The sequence below is a fragment of the Pogoniulus pusillus genome, chromosome 37 (assembly GCF_015220805.1).
Source record: "Pogoniulus pusillus isolate bPogPus1 chromosome 37, bPogPus1.pri, whole genome shotgun sequence".
Classification (NCBI taxonomy): domain Eukaryota; kingdom Metazoa; phylum Chordata; class Aves; order Piciformes; family Lybiidae; genus Pogoniulus; species Pogoniulus pusillus.
In genome coordinates, this window is record NC_087300.1 from 4,619,181 (window position 1) to 4,639,279 (window position 20,099).

Below are 20,099 nucleotides of genomic sequence, written 5' to 3' on the forward strand. Positions count from 1 at the left end.
CTGTTGCTGGTTTCCTGGCAGAAGAGGCCACCCCCCACCTGGCTACAACCTCCCTTCAAGTAGTTGTAGACAGTAATAAGATCACCCCTGAGCCTCCTCTTCTCCAGGCTGCACACCCCCAGCTCCCTCAGCCTCTCCTCATAGGATTTGTGCTCCAGGCCCCTCACCAGCTTTGTTGCCCTTCTCTGGACATGCTCCAGCACCTCAACATCTCTCTTGAATTGAGTGGCCCAGAACTGAACACAGCACTCATCAACCTGGGGCGGGTGGGAGGTGGGGGCAAAACCAAACCCAGAAAGCAAGAATCCCCTCCCTTGCCCTGCTGACCACCCTTGTATTAAAGCTGAGGTTCCTTGTTCAGCAGGCAGGGGCAGGACTGCTTTTGTTTTCTAGAAAGGGCTTTTATTGAAAATTTTAAAACCATATTACTTCATACAGCAAACTGTGCACTCTGATATTTCACAGTGTCTTAAAAAGGAAAATAAGCATCAGAATTTTTTTTTTCCTCCCCCCTCCCTCTCTCTCTCTCTCTCTCTTTTTTTTTTCCTTCTTATTTTTATTTTTTTTCTTTTTTGTTCCTTTTTTTTTTTTTCCTTTTGTTGGTTTTGTTGGAAAGTTTCTTTACCTCGGCCCTAGAATGAGCAGCAAGTAACACAGTTACTATGAAACCAAAATTGTTACAAAATGCTTACAAAAAAAAAAACAAAACCAAAAAAAAGCCAAAACCCAACCCCCCCCCCTCACCCCCCCCCACCCAAACTCTAAGTCATAGAAATTCTGCAGGTCCACAAAGGAAAAATCCCCTGAATGTCACAGAGACCAAATTTTTCCTTTTGGTTTTCCTTTCCCCTCCTTTTTCTATTTTTCCTCCTTTTTACTTCTTTCCCCACCCCCTACTTTTGTCCTTTTATTTTGTCTCTTTTGGTTGGTTGGTTTGGTTGTGGGTTTTTGTTCCATGGCAAAGGAAGGTACAGAGAGCAGGGGGCTCGTGGTACCGATGCCCACGCAGGGCTGTGCTGCAGCTCCCTGCGGTTGCTGGGTCTAAGGGAGCTCTGCAAGGTTTGGCCACGCTGGGTGCACAGTGCCAGGATCTACAGAGTCCTTTTTGAGGTGATCTCTCCAGAGATCACCACCAGTGCTGGGCCCATGGCTGATCCCATGCCACAGGAGCACCCATCAAGGTTGCTCAGAGGATGGAGCTGGTTCCCTGCTGCATCTTCCAGCTCTTTGTGGATCCATCACCCTCAACAGCAGACTCATCAAGGTGGGGGAGCAGAGGTTGCCCAGGGGCTGGAGCTGGTTCCCTGCTGTGTCTTCCAGCTCTTTGTGAATTCATCACCCTCAACAGCAGACTCATCAAGGCGGGGGAGCAGAGGTTGCCCAGGGGCTGGAGCTGGCTCCTTGCTGCATCTTCCAGCTCTTTGTGGATCCATCACCTTGACAGCAGACTCATCAAGGTGGTGGAGCAGGGGTTGCCCAGGGGCTGGAGCTGGTTCCCTTCTGTGTGTTCCAACTCTTTGTGGATCCATCACCCTCAACAGTAGACTCATCAAGGTGAGGGAGCAGAGGTTGTCCAGGGGCTGGAGCTGCTTCCCTGCTGCATCTTCCAGCTGTTTGTGGATCCATCACCCTCAAGAGCAGACTCAACAAGGTGGTGGAGCAGAGGTTGCTCAGGGGCTGAAGCTGGCTCCTTGCTGCATCTTCCAGCTCTTTGTGGATCCATCACCTTGGCAGCAGACTTTACACACTCTGTGGTCAACTCCAAACAGAAGCCACCCCAAACAAAGCCTCCCCTGTGGCCTTGCTCTGTCTCATGGGAGAGCTGGAAGGAAAAAGCTAAAGGGACAGAGAACCAAGGTGATGCAGCTTGGAGGCAGTTTGACAGTGCAAACCTCTGCTTGCTTTATCTCCTCGGCTCATTTTCAGTCCCTCTGCCCACCAAGAGAGGAAGCAACTGAAACAAAGTTGGGAGTCAAATAATTTCTCAGGTGTCAGCCATGGATGGTCTCAAACAGGTTCCAGAACAGCTCACAGAAGGCTTAGAGGCTTGGCCAGCAGGTCTGTCCCTCCTCAGGTCTCCCAGCACAGCAGTGCCAGTCTGGGGTCTTGCTGCTCTGCAGTCAAACCCTGTCCAGCTCCTGGCTCTCTGGGATGAGGGCAAAGGGTTCCGAGGGAAGATGTGGATGGCAGAAAGACCCTGGGATCTGCTGAGGAGAGTAGCAACAGGTGGAATTCGTGCTGGTCGAGTTGCCTCTGGCATACAGCAGGAGGGCTGAGGTGAGAATCAATCCCAGCTCCCCTCCCTTCACTGGGCAGGAGCCAGAGGTCCCCAGTGCTGGGGCCCAGGCAGTTCCCAAAGCTCCTGCCTTGCTCTGAGCAGCACAGACCCTTCCAACGTTTTAATGATGAGGGTTGAGACATAACCTCAGGCTGCAGATGCATGAGCTGCTGATTTATGGGCAGTGGAGAGAGAGAGAAAGAGAAAGGAAAGGGTTACTCTGCAGGCTTTGCTCTGCTGGCAGATAGCACCAGTTAATTCCAGACACTCACCTGTCACTCGGGGATGTTTGTGAGTAAAATCAAATCAAACTGGTGTCAAAGATGAATAAATGGGGTTTGGGATATTAGTCAGAGTTATTTATTTATTTAAAAGCTGCCAAGAAACAAAATGAGTTCTGGTTTCTGGGGGGGTTTTACTCTCTGAACACTGAGAGCCCAGGCTCAGGCTTTGTTTTTCTCTGCCTTAATTGTGAAAACCTCTTTCAAAGAGCTCAGAAACCTACAAGGAAAACATAAAAATCCACTACTCACAGCAGCCTAAGGATCAGCAAAGAGACACAGAATGTTCTTCCCTGTGGGAAGCAGAGCAGTGCTTCCAGCCTCTGCTGCAGGGGACTTGGTCAGCATCTCTTTGGATGGCAATGCCCATTGGCATCTCCCAATCCTAATTTGCCATGGTTTCCATGAAAACAAACCTCAGTGCTTTGCAAACCTTTACTTGAGTCAAAATCTGACACACTCCTGCTTTGTTTTGGGTCACTTTTTGTTGCTTCTTTAACATCAGGGAGGAAAATAAAAAAACCAAAACCAGACAAACCCCCCAAAGGACAAATTAGGATCTGTGGTGAGGAGGGGAGGAGCAGCTCTCCCCTTGAGCTGATTTGCTAATTGTGATCAGCTCCAGAGCTGAGCCTGGAGATGGAACAGGTGGGGAAAAGAAAAAAAAGCAATCCCAGAGCAGCTCCAAACAGGTTTGTTCCTTTGGGCGAGGGCAAAGTTTCCAGAGAGGCTTTGCAGCAAGGGGAGGGCAAACTGGGTCACTTCAGCTGTAGGTTCCTGCAGTGGCTGTGGCACTTTGCTCAGGACACAGAGGACACAGCCACATGACTCTGCCTGCCCTCTAGAGCAGGGGTGAGTGGTGGTCACTGTCACACTTGCCAAGCATAGGGGAAGGTGTTTGCTCTTTTCTTCCCCACCAGTGTTTAAATCACAGCTTTCAGCACCTTTGCAGGCTCTGGGGGATGTGCTGGGTTCCGATGGGCAGAGCTGTTTGGTTCAGTTGGCAAATTAATTTGCAGTGTCCCACCGGCCACTCGTGTGGTTCCTGTGGAGGGATGGAGCTGGGTGGCATCACCCAAGCCTTGCCTTAGGTCAGCAGAGGGGTCTTTGGTAATTCTGATGGAATTCATCTGCAGGAGCAGCCTTCTGGGTTAAGCAACTTGAAAATCAGAGCAGGTCCTGGGAGTTTTCTTAAGACCATTTCAGTGTTTGCTTAAATCACCTGGAAATGCTGCTGGGGCAGGGGCAGAGCCAGAGTGGTGCCAGGGTTGGCTCACATAGTGCTGCTTATCCCAGGTCAGCCCTGGCCCTGCAGGCTGGGCCTTTGACTTGCCACGGAGAGCATTTAGTCCTCTTCCAGACATCAGTGCTCTCCTGGCCTGAGTGTGAAGGCAGCAGAGCTGCAGCTCAGCACTGCTGAGCTCCATGGACGTGGGTACTGCTCCGCTCTTGGCACCTCCTGGCACTGCTGAAACCTGCAGGCTCAGCCCCTTCCCACACCTCTCTGCAGGAGACACTGAGCTTTGTGGAGAGACTGGAGGAGCTGAGGACCTAGAGGTCACTGTGTCACGCTGACATGGGCTGGAGTTGTGCACAAGTGTGGGGGTGCTGTCACTTGGAGATGGCAGCAGCTCCTGTGCACACCACACTGGAGTTTGGCTGCATTCAGCCTTATTTGGCCCTTCATGGTCAGCTGCTGAGGGTCTGCTGATGGTGTGTTGATTTCTCCCACTGTATATCCCATTTGGGCTTCCAGCTGCAGATGTCCACGGCCAGCACAGCTGTGAAGTGCCACCATGAGCTGCTTCCAGAGAAGGCAAAGCTGTGGCTGTCAGGTGCTTCACCTTTCCCCTTCCTGGGCATCATGTCCTATGTGCTGTGTCTACCAGCGTGGAGAAGACGCTGGCACAGGTGGCTGCTTGTGCCAGGCTGCACCTGGCAGAGGGTTCCTGTTTATTGCCATACTATAGAACCTGGCTCGGGGGTGGGCTCCTCTTTACCTGCCCAGGGCTGGTTTGGCTCAATCCTGTTTCACCTCTGTGTGTTTTCAGTATGTAAACATCAGACTCCTGGGTGGTGTCATTTGGACTCCATGAAGCCTGTAGGATCTAAGCATTGAAGGAAAAAAAATAGTAGAGGAGAAAAAAAATGAGAGGAGAGAAAAAAAAAAGAGAAGAGAAAAAAAAAGAAGAGGAAAAAAAAGAGAAGAGGGGAAAAAAGGGGAGAAAAAAAAGAAAAAAGAGTGGAAAAAGAGAAAAAAGGAGGAATAGAAGAGGGAAAAAAAGAGAAGAGAAAAAAAGAGAGGAGGAAGAGAGAAAAAAAAGTAGAGGACAAAAAAAATAAGAGAAAAAAAGAAGAGGAAAAAAGAGAAGAGGAAAAAAAAGAGGAGAAAAAAAAGAAAAAAGAGAGGGGAAAAAAGAAAAAAGGAGGAAGAGAAGAGGAAAAAAAAGAGAAGAGAAAAAAAAAGAAGAGGAGGAGGAAAAAAAAGAGAAAAAAAAGAGGAAAAAAAAAAAAGAAAAAAGGAGGGAAAAAGGAAAAACAAAGAAGGAAAAAAAAAAAAAGAAGAGAAAAAAAAGACCTAAAAAGCCCCAAAACAACCCCAAAAAGCCCCAAGCCCCACGTTGCAGTCCCTGCTTTGAAGTTCTTCTGCCTTCCATGCCGGTGATGGATGCAGCTGCGTGGCAAAGGTCTTGTTCTCTAGATGAACCAAACCAGGCTTGTTTGGGTTGCTTGGTTGTTTTCCTGTCTGTTTGGGGTGTTTGTTGTTATCCTCATCACTTCCAATCCTTTCTTCCCTAGTTCAGAGCGCATCCAGCCTCGTCTGCCGCAGCTCCTTCCCTCCCGCCCTCCTCCGTTCCCATTCCCTAGGGAAAGACGGGTGTCAATCCGGTGTTGCAGGTCATGTTGTCCTTGCCTGGCAGGCGGCGGTCGTTGAAGGTGTGCATGTTGATCACGGCGTCTGTCTTCACCATGACGGGAGGCTGCGGCTTGTGCTTGACCCGGCGCTGGCAGGTGAGCGACAGTCGGATCTCATCGGCCATGGCGCTGCAGAAGGAGCGCTGCGGAGAGCAGGGGCAGAAAGCAGAGTTACTGGGGAGAGCAGGGCAGAAAGCACCAAAACTGGGGAGAGCAGGGGCAGAAAGCAGAGTTACTGGGGAGGGCAGGGCAGAAAGCACCAAAACTGGGGAGAGCAGGGGCAGAAAGCAGAGTTACTGGGGAGGGCAGGGCAGAAAGCACCAAAACTGGGGAGAGCAGGGGCAGAAAACAGAGTTACTGGGGAGGGCAGGGCAGAAAGCACCAAAACTGGGGAGAGCAGGGGCAGAAAACAGAGTTACTGGGGAGGGCAGGGCAGAAAGCACCAAAATTGAGTAGGGCAGGGGTAGAAACCACCCAAACTGGTGAGAGCAGGGGTAGAAAGAACCAATCCTGGGGAGAGCAGAGGCAGAAAGCACCAAAACTGGGGAGAGCAGGGGCAGAAAACAGAGTTACTGGGGAGGGCAGGGCAGAAAGCATCAAAACTGGGGAGAGCAGGGGCAGAAAACAGAGTTACTGGGGAGGGCAGGACAGAAAGCACCAAAACTGGGGAGGGTAGGGCAGAAAGCAGGGTTACTGGGGAGGGCAGGGGCAGAAAGCACCAAAATTGAGTAGGGCAGGGGTAGAAACCACCCAAACTGGGGAGGGCAGGGGCAGAAAGCACCAAAACTGGGGAGAGCAGGAGCAGAAAGAATCAATCCTGGGGAGAGCAGAGGCAGAAAGCACCAAAACTGAGTAGGGCAGGGACAGAAAGCACCCAAACTGGGGAGGGCAGGGACAGAAAGCACCCAAACTGGGGAGAACAGGGGCAGAAAGCAGCATTACTGAGGTGAGCAGGGGCAGAAAGCAGTTACTGCTTGCCACATGTTGTGCTGATCTCTCCGTGAGCAGGAGGAGGCTCTGCGGAGGGCAAGCAGCAGGTTTAAGCTGCATTTAAGGCATGAGCTGTGTTTAGTGGGGCTCCGGCGGCGGGCTGAGCCCTCTCTCCTTTGGCAAGAGTGATGCCTTTGACATGCTAAAGGCTGCAAAAAGGCAGAGCCAGAGGGGACTGTTAGAGCCTCTGTGCTCTGTGTGATCCCTGCTGGGGCTGGGAGATTACTGTGCTGGGAATCAGAGGGCTCTGGAGTCCTGCTGGGTTTGCTGGTGGGCAGTTTTCCTTCATCTGTCTAGTCCCTCAGGTGGGCAGCTTGCTTTGAGTTCTGCACACAGATGCACCTCCCACTGGCTGTGCTGGGGCACACAAGTAAGAGGGAAACCAAACCTGCAGTTCTCTTCGTTCATGCTACTCATCAGCTGACAGGATGACAGCAAATGGCCTGAAATTGTGCCTGAGGAGAGGTAGGTTGGATATGAGGAAAGAATTCTTTCCTGCAAGAGTGGCCAGGCGTTGGCACAGGCTGCCTAAGGAGGTGGTGGAGTCATCATCCCTGGAAGTGTTCAAGAAACCTGTGGATGTGGCATCTGGGGATGTGGGTTAATGGCCATGGTGGTCCTAGGTTGGTGGTTGGCTCAATGATCTGAGAGAGCTTTTCCAACCCAAACAGTTCTATGATTGAGGAGCACCACTGAGCTGCTGTGGGTGGGTCAGACTGTTTGTGTGCTCTGGAAGTTTCTAAGACAGTATAAGCCTTCCTGGTGGAGCCCTGAGCAGTTCCTTGAGGCTCTGTGATTGGGAGTGGGCAGAAGAGGTGGACACTTTGTGCATGTGTGTATTGCACCTGGAATATGGGACATGTAATAGCAGTGAGAGGAAGCAACAGCTCAGAAAGGGCTCTGTCTGTGTGGGCATCGTTGATGCCTGCTCACTCAGAGCTACCCTGCAGTCTTTGCTACTCCAGTTCCTGCAGCAGCAGAAGACCTTGCTCATGGTGGATGTGTTCCTCCCCTGCCCTGAGGCTGTCCAAGCAGCATGACAGAGCAATGAGCCTTAGGGCATGGCATTTTGGGATGCTGAACGACCTCCAGGCAGCAGAGGCTGAACTTTTCTGCCTGCCCACGTCCCTGCCTCGGTGTGCAGAGCACCCTTGGTGCCGGGGGCTGGAGGGAGCTGGTACCTGCTCACGCTCCGCCGTCTTGCGCAGCTTGTAGATGAACTCCACCATGGCCACGAAGACAGAGAGCACCAGGCCTGCTGCCAGGACGATGAAGATGCCACCAATGTTCTGGATGCCCAGAGCACTGGCCTCCTTGTTCTCATCCTCAGGGCAGCCATTCCCCCGCCACCACTTCTCCTTCATTACGTGCAGCTTGTCCTCCTCCTGCAGCTGCAGGATGGCAATGGTGATCTTGTCCCTGTATGGTGACCCTGGGGATGGGGGACACCAGCAGATACAGAGGGAAAGAGGGTGCAGTGGGTTAAGGAACTTTCCCCCCACCCATTGAAATTTACCAGACCAGCTCAGGTGGCTTGGAAGTATTTACTTTTATCTAGTCAAGGTTAGTGGAAGATATTAGAGCGAAGAAGAGATCCAAAGGGAACAAATGCTCGGAAGCAAAGGGGTCAAAATTGTTCACACTTTGGCTTTTTATCCCTTATAGCAATCCAGTGAATGGTGCAGACTGATATGGTACAGAGTGAGTGATACAGACTGAGTGACACATAATGATTCAGGGGTCTGCTGGAGAGGGTCCAACAGAGGGCTATGAGGATGATGAGTGGACCGAAGGGCATGGCTGATGAGGAGAGGCTGAGGGACCTGGGGCTGCTTAGTCTGCAGAAGAGAAGACTGAGAAGGGATTTAATCAATGTTTATAACTATCTGAGGGCTGGAGGTCAGGAGGGGGGAACAGGCTCTGCTCACTGCTCCCTGGGATAGGACAAGCAGCAATAGATGGAAGCTGCAGGACAGGAGGTTGCAGCTCAACACAAGGAGGAACTTTCCTGGAAGGGTCCCAGAGCACTGGCACAGGCTGCCCAGAGAGGTTGTGGAGTCTCCTTTCAAGGAGAGACTTTCCAGGCCTCTCTTGATTTGTTCCTGTGCAACCTGAGCCAGATTTTATTGTTCTGCTCTGGCAAGGAGGTTGGGCTTGATGATCTCCTTGAGTCCCTTCCAACCCCTGGCATCCTGTGAGCCTGTGACTTTATCATTATTTTCTTTTTACAACCAATGATCTAATTTCTCTTATTATAATATACTAATTAGCCTCAAACCAGCACAGTGAGATAAAAATCACACAGCACAGGCCTCTGTCCCACAGGCAGGCAGTGCAGGACATGGCATTTTACTCCTGGAGTCCTCTGTGCACTTCTGGAGCCCCCAACACAAGAAGGACATGGAAGTGTTGGAGCCAGTTCAGAGGAGGCCACCAAGATGCTGAGAGGGCTGCAGCAGCTCTGCTCTGAGCACAGGCTGAGAGAGTTGGGGCTGTGCAGCCTGCAGAAGAGAAGGTTTGGAGGAGACCTTGGAGTGGCCTTCCAGGATCTGAAGAGGGCTCCAGGAGGGCTGGGGAGGGACTATTGACAAGGTCTTGTCATGACAGCAGGAGGAGGAATGGGTTTGAAGTGGCAGAGGGGAGATTGAAAGTGGATGTTAGGAAGAAGTTGTTTGCAGTGAGGGTGATGAGACACTGGCACAGGTTGCCCAGGGAGGTTGTGGAGCACAGAAGCACAGAATGTGATCAAAGATCAAAGATCACATTGGGTGCTTCTGTGCTCCACAACCTCCCTGGAGGTGTTCAAGACCAGGCTGGATGAGTCCTTGAGCAACCTGTTCTAGTGGGAGGTGTCTCTGCCCATGGCAGGGGGTTGGAACTGGCTGAGCTTTGAGCTCCCTTCCAACCTAACCCATTCTGTGATTCTACTCCATGATTTGGAAACCTGCTGCTGGGAGTGGGATGTCAGAATCCCATCTGGTGTACCTATGGTGACAAGCACCCCTCTGGAGCACATACAGAGCACTTCCCATCCCCCTCTGGTGTCACTTACCCATGGGAGTCCCAATCCCATAGCCTTTGGTGTCGATGAGACCCCCAATCTGTGTCAGGTTGCAGTTCCTCTGGGTGATGTACTCGATGGTGGTTGACTCCATCAGCAGGGCGTAGTCAGCTGTGAGGGTTCTCTGGATGCCTTCCTCGTTGTTCTTGACCAGGGCAGTGGGTTTGCTGCTCATGAAAGCCCACATTTTTTCAAAGGTGGAAATTTTGGATTTCTGCAAAAAGTGATACCCCCCCCAGCCCCCCAAAACACAAATTAATCATAGAATCATAGAAGCAAGCAGGTTGGAAAAGACCTCCAAGCTCAGCCAGGCCAACCTAGCACCCAGCCCTGGCCAAGCAACCAGATCATGGCACTAAGTGCCCCAGCCAGGCTTGGCTTCAACAGCTCCAGTCCAGGCATCAACCCAACGCCACCCTGGTCACTAAACCATGGCCTGAAGTGCCACAGGTATCTAGAACACCTCCAGGCATAGGGACTCCACCACCTCCCTGGGCAGCCTGTGCCAATCCCTGACCACTCCTGCAGCAAAGAAATTTTTCTCCAATCTAAGCCTCCCCTGGCACAATTTCAGCCATTTCTTCTCTTTCTATCACCTGATACTAGGGAGAAGACACCAACCTCCACCTCACTCCAGAGAGTCATAGAGTCATAGAATCAGTCAGGGTTGGAAGGGACCACAAGGAGCAGCCAGTTCCAACCCCTCTGCCATGCCCAGGGACACTCTACCCTAGAGCAGGCTGCACACAGCCTCAGCCAGCCTGGCCTCAAACACCTCCAGCTATGGGACCTCAACCACCTCCCTGGGCAACCCATTCCAGCCTCTCACCACTCTCCTGCTCAACAACTTCCTCCTCACCTCCAGCCTCACTCTCCCCACCTCCAGCTTTGCTCCATTCCCCCCACTCCTGCCACTCCCTGACAGTCTCAAAAGTCCCTCCCCAGCTTTTGTGTAGCCCCCTTCAGATCCTGGGAGGCCACAAGAAGGTCCCCAGGGAGCCTCCTCTTCTCCAGCCTGCACAGCCCCAACTCTTTCAGTCTGTGCTCACAGCAGAGCTGCTGCAGCCTCTGAGCATCCTCCTGGCCCTGCTCTGGACACTCTCCAGCATCTCCACAGCCCTCTTGTAATAGTGGCTCCAGCACTGGATGCAGTACTCCAGGTGGGGTCTCAGCAGAGCACAGCAGAGGGGGAGAATCCCCTCCCTGGCCCTGCTGGCCACACTTCTGCTGCTGCAGCCCAGGCTCTGCTTGGCTTTCTGGGCTGCAAGTGCACACTGCTGGCTCCTGTTGAGCTTCTCCTCCAGCAGCACCCCCAAGTCCCTCTCCTCTGCCAGGAGTTGTGCCCAGCCAGGAGTTGTGCTTGGCATTGCCTCGACCCAAATGAAGACCTTGCACTTCAACCTCCTTTCAGGCAGCTGTAGAGAGATTCTGCAAGTGGGACCAAAATGTCCATCTGCTTTGGTGGGGTGCAGTAAGCCCTTGTCCTGGTACCCTGCACAACTCCCTGCTGTGGTGGGCTACCAGCCTACCTGTTTCCATCTCTTAGCTTCCCCACCAGAGTTTTGTTTTGTCCTGAATTGTTTCTGTACAATGAGAAGAGACAAAGAAGCTTTCAGAGGGGATGTTTTTCTCTCTTGCACACACTCCATAATGTTTTTTGTCTTTCCTCAAGCATCACAAGGAAGGATGTCTCCTCTGAGATATGTGCAACTGCCAAACAAATGTAACATCTCCACATAAACAGCAGCACAGAAATATTCAAGACTGCCTTACAGCTAAAAATAGACCTGGATATTCTGCCACTATCAGCAGGCATTCTGTTAAACAAGAGGAATATGTTTTTTTTTTCCCAGCTTACTGTGCATGGGGATGTTGTTTTCTTCTAGAAAATGTGTTCAGTGAGAAGGGATTCAGTTGGTTTGTGTCCTTCCCCAGCCCTGGAAACAAAGCATTTGGCCTGGATGAGCTTGGAGGTCTCTTCCAACCTGGTTGGTTTTATGATTCTATGAACTACAGCCACCTTCTGAGCTGTCTGTGCCTGGGTTGTCACACAAGTCCCAACTGGCCTCAGTTTCAGAAGAGTCACCAGGAAGGTCAGGTCAGCTTCCATAGAATCATAGAATCACTCAGGTTGGAAGAGACCTTCAAGCTCAGCCAGCCCAACCTAGCACCCAGCCCTGGCCAAGCAACCAGACCATGGCACTAAGTGCCTCAGTCAGTCTCTTCTGGAACACCTCCAGGCACAGTGACTCCACCACCTCCCTGGGCAGCCCATTCCAATGCCAATCACTCTCTCTGACAACAACTTCCCCCTAACATCCAGCCTAGACCTGCCCTGGCACAGCTTGAGACTGTGTCCCCTTGTTCTGTTGCTGGTTACCTGGGAGCAGAGCCCAACCCCACCTGGCTACAGCCTCCCTTAGGTAGCTGTAGGCAGCAATGAGGTCACCTCTTTCTCCTGGTGTTTCCCCTTTGCTGGTGGTGCTGTTGCTGTGGGTGAAGGCAGCTCTCCCCAGATCAGCTCGGTAGGTCCAGCTGAGCTCTGGACTAGCACTGGGCCACGGAGGCTCATGCTCACACTGCCTCCTGCTCCTTTCTCTCCTCCTCTTCTTTTCTACCTAATTCCTTATTTTTTCCTACATCTCCTTTTGCCTTCTATTTTATGAGGCAGCTTACTCAGCCAAAACCTCCTCCTCCTTCACCACGCTGCTCAGCAAGAGCCTGGAGCTGGCTGATAAGTCAGAGGGGCTGATAAGTCTCTGTGAGTAAGGGCAGCTGGTGACCTGCAGCTGCAGAGGAGCTCTGCGGCAGAAGCTCTGCTTTACCTCTGGTTATCTTTGCTCAGGTCTCTGTCCTCCTGTGAGACAGCAGGAGATGGAGCCCCAGCCCAGCCTCTCCACTGCTGCTTCATCACCCCCACATTTCTTTTGCAGTAGCACCCAAACTGTGCCAGCGTGGGCACAAAGATCACATCTTTGATCACATTGGGTGCTTCTGTGCTCCACAACCTCCCTGGGCAACCTGTGCCAGGGTCTCACCACCCTCAACCTGTGCCAGGGTCTCACCACCTTCAGCCTGTGCCAGTGTCTCACCACCCTCAACCTGTGCCAGGGTCTCACCACCTTTAGCCTGTGCCAGTGTCTCACCACCCTCAACCTGTGCCAGGGTCTCACCACCTTCAGCCTGTGCCAGGGTCTCACCACCCTCAACCTGTGCCAGTGTCTCACCACCCTCAACCTATATCAGTGTCTCACCACCCTCAACCTATGTCAGTGTCTCACCACCTTCAACCTATGCCAGGATCTCACCACCCTAAACGTGTGCCAGGGTCTCACCACCCTCAACCTGTGCCAGTGGCTCACCACCCTCACTGTAAAGAACTCCCTCCTAACATCTACTCTAAATCTCTCCTCTGCCAGTTTAAACCCATTCCTCCTCATCCTGTCATTACCAGACCTTGTCAATAGTCCCTCCCCAGCCTTGCTGTAGCCCCCTTCAGATCCTGCAAGGCCACTATAAGGTCTCCTCCAATCCTTCTCTTCTCCAGCCTGCAGATCCCCAGCTCTCTCAGCCTGTGCTCATAGCAGAGGTGCTCCATCCCTCTGAGCACCACAGCTTCATTTCATCTCCCTTCAGCCTCATGCTCCTTCTAATCCACTCGATGAAGGAGTGGAAGTGGCAGAGCAAACTTCATTCAAGAGGCAGGCTAATCTCCCTCGCTTGAAAACCTGGACCAGTGCCTCTAAGGTAGATTTGTGGCATCTTTCAAACCTCAAAGAGCAGCAAGAAATGTAGCCTCCCCCCCCAAAAAAAGAGGATTATTAAATATCTGTGCATTACAATGGGGTAATTGAAATGAACAGCACACCCAGCTGGCTGATAAGGACTTGTTTAACATTTATATAGTTCACATCTGAGGCCTCTGGGTTCAGCAGTTCTCCTTTTCTCTCCTCTTCCTGCATTTAATGCTCCTTGGGTGTTGACACAGAGCTCTTAAACAACATCAATGCTCTCCCAGTTTAAAGTATAGAGAGAAATAAACTGGCCCCCAAAAAAATCAATAGGCTGTGTTTAGTGAAGCTAATAGGACTTGCATGAGGCATTGTGGCTCTTCAGGCAACTTAAATTACATCAGACAGGGCTCCTAGAAGAGAAAAAACACTTTTCTCTCCTCTTCTTAAATCACTGCTCCTGACCAGCTGAAAGGAGGTAATTGTGGTTTGAAATGCAGGAGGAGCTCAGCTGGGCCAGCTCCAGCTGTGCTGAGCAAAGTCCTGCTCTGGAGGTGCTGGGTGGGAGCATCCATGGCATGGAGCATCCCCTCTGAGCCACAGCTGCCTGTCACCAAAGGGAGCAGAGCTCTGGTCACAGGGGCAGGAGTCCTTCAGCACAGAGGGGCTGTGTCTCCACAGCAGGACCCTGCTCCTTCTGCTGGTCTGCCCCAAAGGCTGTGGTAGCCTCTCCCTGTAGGGCAGGACAGGCCCTCAGGATGGGCAGAGCAGCTTCACACCTGGCTCTGGGGAGGGCACTCTCAGGCTTTGCCCTGGGTTGAAGCCTTCATCTCTGCCACAGGAGCTTATTTCCTATTAGTTTCTCTAACTTGGCTAAAGTGAGGGAAGAACTCTGCTGTTCTTAGTGAGAATTCCCCACCTGCAGCTCTCAGCCCAGCACCAGCAGCTGATGGTTGAGGCTGTTTGTCCAGACCAGAAGCAGTTGTCAGTCATGGTGAGCAGTCATCCATCAACAACCATGGTGAGCAGCACAGCTCCAGCTCACACCCTGGTCTGGGGAGCCTCAACCACTGTACTGTGTCCAGTTCTGGGGCCTTGATTCGAGAGAGACGTTGAGATACTGGAAGGTGTCCAGAGAAGGGTGACAAAGGTGGTGAGGGTCCTGGAGCAGAGCCCTGTGAGGAGAGGCTGAGGGAGCTGGGGGTGTGCAGCCTGCAGAAGAGGAGGCTCAGGGCAGAGCTCATTGCTGTCTGCAGCTGCCTGCAGGGAGGCTGTAGCCAGGTGGGGTTGGGCTCTGCTGCCAGGCAAGCAGCAACAGAAGAAGGGGACAGAGTCTCAGGTTGTGCCAGGGGAGGTCTAGGCTGGCTGTTAGGAGGAAGTTCCTGGCAGAGAGAGTGATTGGCATTGGAATGGGCTGCCCAGGGAGGTGGTGAAGTCTGTGTGGCTGGAGGTGTTGCAGCCAATCCTGGCTGGGGCACTTAGTGCCATGGTCTGGTTGGTTGGGCAGGGCTGGGTGCTAGGTTGGACTGGCTGAGCTTGGAGGTCTTTTCCAGCCTGCTTGCTTCTATGATTCTGTGATTTCTTCCTGTTAGAGGAAAAGTTGTTCCTTCCTCCCTTTCCTCCTCCCAGAACACTGCAGCTGCACTGTGAGGTGGTCACTTGCGAGGCTTGGGAGGACATGACCTGAGCACCACAGAATCAAACCCACCTCAGTAGCAAGCTCAAGGTCAGGCCAGAACACACAGGAACTGTGTTTGCTTCTCTGGGCTTTGTGTGCATGCACAGTTTGTTTTGTTGGACTCTGATTTGCCTTGGGGAATCCTTCCTGGGGTTGGTTACTGGTTTGATCTGGTGTTTGCTGTGCTGTGGCTAAGGGATTGCCTCTGGAATCTCTCTTTATTTCTACTGCCTGTGTAAAAGGAAACCGAGTTGGAGCAAGGCAGAGAGTTTCTCCTGCACCCATTTTGCTGCCAACTGGAGATGAAGAAGAAGGGCTTGGTTGCTCTGAAACATTAAGATAAACGACCTGACACCAACTTCTTCCTGGCAGAGAAGTCCCAGAGTCAGGAGCTTTGGAGTGTTAGGAATGATGGAGGTCATTGCTGATAAACAAAGGCGGTGGCTGAGCACTGCTGGTCACGGTTCATGCTGGGAGGGATTCTGTATCTCCCCTGCCTACACCTTGCACACCAGTTCATGAGAGTGGAGCTTTGTTGGAGAATTCTTGTTAGCAGAGGACACAGAAATGATAAACATGAGCAACTGTGCTGAGAATGTCCTTGAGTCCCTCCTGGGAGCTAGATATCACAGTATCACAGTATAATCAGGGTTGGAAGAGACCTCATAGATCATCAAGTCCAACCCTTTACCACAGAGCTCAAGGCCAGACCATGGCACCAAGTGCCATGCCCAATCCTGCCTTGAACAGCTCCAGGGACGGCGACTCCACCACCTCCCCGGGCAGCCCATTCCAGTGTCCAATGACTCTCTCAGGGAAGAACTTTCTCCTCACCTCCAGCCTAAATCTCCCCTGGCACAGCCTGAGGCTGTGTCCTCTTGTTCTGGTGCTGGCCACCTGAGAGAAGAGAGCAACCTCCTCCTGGCCACAACCTCCCCTCAGGTAGTTGTAGACAGCAATAAGGTCACCCCTGAGCCTCCTCTTCTCCAGGCTAACCAATCCCAGCTCCCTCAGCCTCTCCTCGTAGGGCTGTGCTCAAGGCCTCTCCCCAGCCTCGTCGCCCTTCTCTGGACACGCTCAAGCATCTCAATGTCCCTCAGGCACAGGGTGGCTTCCCTCCACATGCAGCTGCAAGGGGTGGAGTGCAGCTGCAGGTGGGCAGAGTTTAGCCAGCCCCAGAGGCTGACCCTCAGATTGTTATGGTATGCTGACCTATCTATGCCTTACAAGTAACCCTGTACCCTCTGACTGTAACCACTCTTGGTGGAGCAGCCTCTTGCTAGAATGCATAGAAGTCACTGTGTCACAGAAATGAAGTGGATTATGACCATCTAACCACACTGGTGAGCAAAGGGTCATTGTTTACCCACAGCACTCCACCGGTTTAAACTCCAACAGAGCTTCTCTTCATCTTGGGTGGGACAGATCAGATCAGAATCTGGCCTGTGTGCTCTGCATCTTCATCAACCCAGCGCCGGGGCTCAGTGAGCTGCGGGTGCGAGAGCTGAGCGCCAGCCCCTCTGAACACCACCACACTCACGACGCCTCTGAAGTCATTCTTTAGAGTCACAGCTCAGAAGCTGCCTCTAATAACCAATGCTTCAAGAGCAGTCACCCAAATAAATTAATGGAATAGTTTAGAGGAGCCACTACAAGGCATCTTGCCAAGACACAGAGGCTTTTTTATCAGTGAAATGGGCAAGAAAGTAACTTTCAGGCTTAAGATTTTCAATTCCAGCCTGTATGAAAAAAAAATAAATTGATTTTCTCTAAGTGAAGATACTTACTCTTGAGGATTTAACATTTCTCTACAAGTGAATATATCTGTACACACACAGACAGACTCTCACAGCCCTACTCCAAACCCAGCATTTGTTCAGAGGCAGCATCCCTCCGCGAGACGTGAGGCTTTCTGGTGTGATTCATGATGAGCACTGGATGCTGTTCCCAAGTTAATTGATCTGTGTTTATTCCTGCAGCTCGATCTGCAAGAAATAGCTGCTCAAGAGTTCTTCTTGTGCCATCCAAACCTGCCAGGAGGCTTGGGAGAGCTTCCCTCTTCTGCTGCCTGCTGCTGGTTAAGCTCAGCCGCAGGGCTGAAAGCCTTCGTGGGGGCAGAACTGCTCCCTGCGAGGCTGCTCCAGAGATGTGCTTTGGCTTGGGTCAGCTGGGAGCTTCTGCAGGCACTTCAGTGAGAGCTGTGTGAGCCTTCAGTCGGTCTGACCTCAGGCAGCAAGCTGATGAGGGCTTTGGGAAGCATCTCAGGGAAAAGTGTGCAAGGTCGTTGTGTTCCTCCTGTTTCACATCACTCCTTAAGCTCTGCTTCAGGATGGTGCCCTCCTTCTGCAGCCTTTGATCCTACTTTTATAGACCTCTCAGGTTCTGGGAGAGCCAAGAAGGATGCAGTGAAGGACAAGGATGACCTTTACAGGAGCTGCAGTCACACAGAGCTGTCTCTAGCAGAGCAGAGGAAGGTGGCACAAAGCTCCATGTACTTGGCAGTCCTTTCAGTCCCACCCATCTGGAGGGAGGGCAGATCCTCAGCAGGTGCCCGAGGTGCCTGTTGCTCTGTGCCCTGGGCCTCTCTGCAGTTTGCCAGGTGCCCCATGAAGGCAGGGCTGGCAGAGCAGTCCTGCTGCAAGCACCAGGGGATTTGCCCTCATTGGACCTTGCTGAGGGGTGGGAGAGATTCTGGCTCTGCTGTAGCTCTCTGTACATAGAGGACAAATGAATGAAGCATCCCACAGGAATGTGCACACTGCTCCAGAGGTGTCAGAAGGGACATCCTGGAGCATCCATCTCCAAACAGCAATAATAACAACACAGAAAGAGGAAGAGGCACTGGATCAATAACCACTGCAAATGCCAAAGAATGATTCTGATGGATAATGATATGAGACCATAAATATGCTGTGCCCTTGATGGGGTTTAAAACAGGCAGTTTCCTTTTATTCCCATGTAAATCTCTTCCTGGGAAGAGCAGTTAAAGCACACCAGTAAAAGTCTGTCCTCTCCTGGCAGCTGTTCCAGGTTTCTATAGCTTTTGGAAGGTAACACCACACATCTGACCATGCCAAAGGCAAAACTGCAGCCCCAGCCCCACTGCAGAGAGCAAACCAACCAGCAGCAACCTGCTATTCTAGGCAACATTTTGATCTCCCAGAATGAATTCAAGATCAACCCAAATCCTCCTTGTTTCTTTACCAGTCTGCATTCCTGCCTGGCAAAGGGAGCACAGAGGTTCAGCAAGTGCAGTGGCTCCTTTACCACATCCTAGCCAAGGGAAGCTGCAGAAGAATGTTTCTGTTTCCTGACATTAACTTTCAGCAGGTTGGCTTCTATTAATGGGTCTTGGCAACTGAACTGCTCCAGCCCAGCCCAGCAGCCTTTGCACTGTGCCTCTTCCAGCTACTGCAGCATTCCAGGCACAACCTGCTCTCTAAAGCATGAACTCTGCCACACTTGGGCCCCTCTATCTCTTTCTGAGCTGGGGTGACTGGAAGGGGAAAGAATGTTCCCCAGTGCTCTTGCAGCTCCATTCCTGCCCCACAGGCTCTGCTCTTCCAGTGCCTTACTGGCAGAGAACCCAGGGAGAGCATCACATCAGTCAAGGGCTGCAGTGCTTAGACTCATAGAACAGAATCATAGAACCATAGAATCAGTCAGGGTTGGAAGGGAGCACAAGGAGCAGCCAGTTCCAACCCCCCTGCCATGCCCAGGGACACCCTACCCTAGAGCAGGCTGCACACAGCCTCAGCCAGCCTGGCCTCAAACACCTCCAGCCATGGGGCCTCAACCCCCTCCCTGGGCAACCCATTCCAGCCTCTCACCACTCTCCTGCTCAACAACTTCCTCCTCACCTTCAGCCTGACTCTCCCCACCTCCACCTTTGCTCCATTCCCCCCAGTCCTGGCACTCTCTGACAGCCTCAAAAGTCCCTCCCCACCTTTTTTGGAGCCCACTTCAGATACTGAAATCCTTGACTGATGTGGAGATAATTGCAAACCTTGCCCTGAGAAATGAGCTCCTCCTTGAATTTCAAACCCTCCCCCAGCCAAGGTGATCCCCCCGGGGTTGCTCACCCTCCTTCCTCACCCTTCAGCCCCTCTGCTTTCACAGTTTGCTGCAAAGAGCCTTTGGAGCCTCTCTGCTTCTATCCATTCTCGAGGCAATAGTGAAATGTGAATGCTCTCAGCACCCTTCTCTGCAGCATTGGCTAACTTCTGATATTAATTATGCCTTAAAGAGAAGATATTGCTGTGATTTAATTGTGCCCATGCCTCGGTGGTGCTACCTCACATGGGGTTTCAGAGGTTAATAAGACTTGACTGTGTTAATGTGAATATCTGAAGGACAAGAAAGATATTTCAGCTGTAAAATAAAAAGGCTGGGCAAAGGAGGGCACTTGGCAGCATCTGTCCCACTTTAGGTTTCATTTGTTCTCCTCTCCATCCCTGAAGGCTGGAGGTTCAGCTCCAGGTGCTCTGTGGAGCTCTTGTTGCAGAAACAGGGAAGGAGCTGCAGGGGGTGAGGTGTAGAGCTGGGGAAGATACTCAGGGGGCAGAGCTTTGATGTGAGATTCCCCTGCCCTGACATGGGCTTTGGTGTCTGAGCCAGCACTGGGTACAGTCTGCAAAGCTGTAAAATCACTGCAATTTCAGAACTGTGACTTCAATTAGCACCTGGGAGGGAGTGGATCTAGCCCTGACCTGAACCTAGGTGAGCTCAGGTGGCAAAGCCTTGCCAAGGATGAGAGCCTGAACAACCTGCTTATAGGGAGCAGCAGCGGTGGCTCGGGAGGCTTTTTGTCTTTGGTCTTTTCTTCTCCCTCTTGTTGGCCTGAGAGCATTGCCTCTCTGCCTGGAAGGTAGAAAGGCTCTGCCTGGTCTCACCTTGAAGAAGGTCATGGTAGCTCCATCCTTCACTGCCCCGTACTCTATCTTGGTCTGCTTTGCCAAGTCATCTGCCGAGTCGATGGGGGACTCCATCCTCTCCACCGTCAGGAAGGCAGCAAGGTTGGCCGTGTAGGACGAGATGATAATGAGGGTGAAGAACCACCATATGCCGCCGATGATCCGTGTGGACAGCGCCTTGGGCATCAGCTCGGAGCCTGGGGTGGGGCAGGGGAAGGAGAAAAGAAAGGACCCATTTTATTCTGCTGCAG

At 52.0% G+C, this 20,099-nt stretch overlaps 1 protein-coding gene across 1 annotated transcript in view; it reads right to left on the reverse strand.

Moving 5' to 3' along the window:
• Positions 1 to 377: 377 nt before the first annotated feature.
• The window catches only part of GRIK3 (glutamate ionotropic receptor kainate type subunit 3), a 149,377-nt gene continuing 129,655 nt past the window's right edge, over positions 378 to 20,099 (reverse strand). The window contains exons 13-16 of the mRNA XM_064172779.1: positions 19,828 to 20,045; positions 9,518 to 9,740; positions 7,647 to 7,897; positions 378 to 5,618 (exon numbers count right to left, since the gene is read on the reverse strand). Coding sequence (XP_064028849.1) covers positions 5,424 to 5,618; positions 7,647 to 7,897; positions 9,518 to 9,740; positions 19,828 to 20,045 — 887 coding nt within the window. The 3' untranslated portion in view covers positions 378 to 5,423. The remainder of the gene's footprint in view (positions 5,619 to 7,646; positions 7,898 to 9,517; positions 9,741 to 19,827; positions 20,046 to 20,099) is intronic.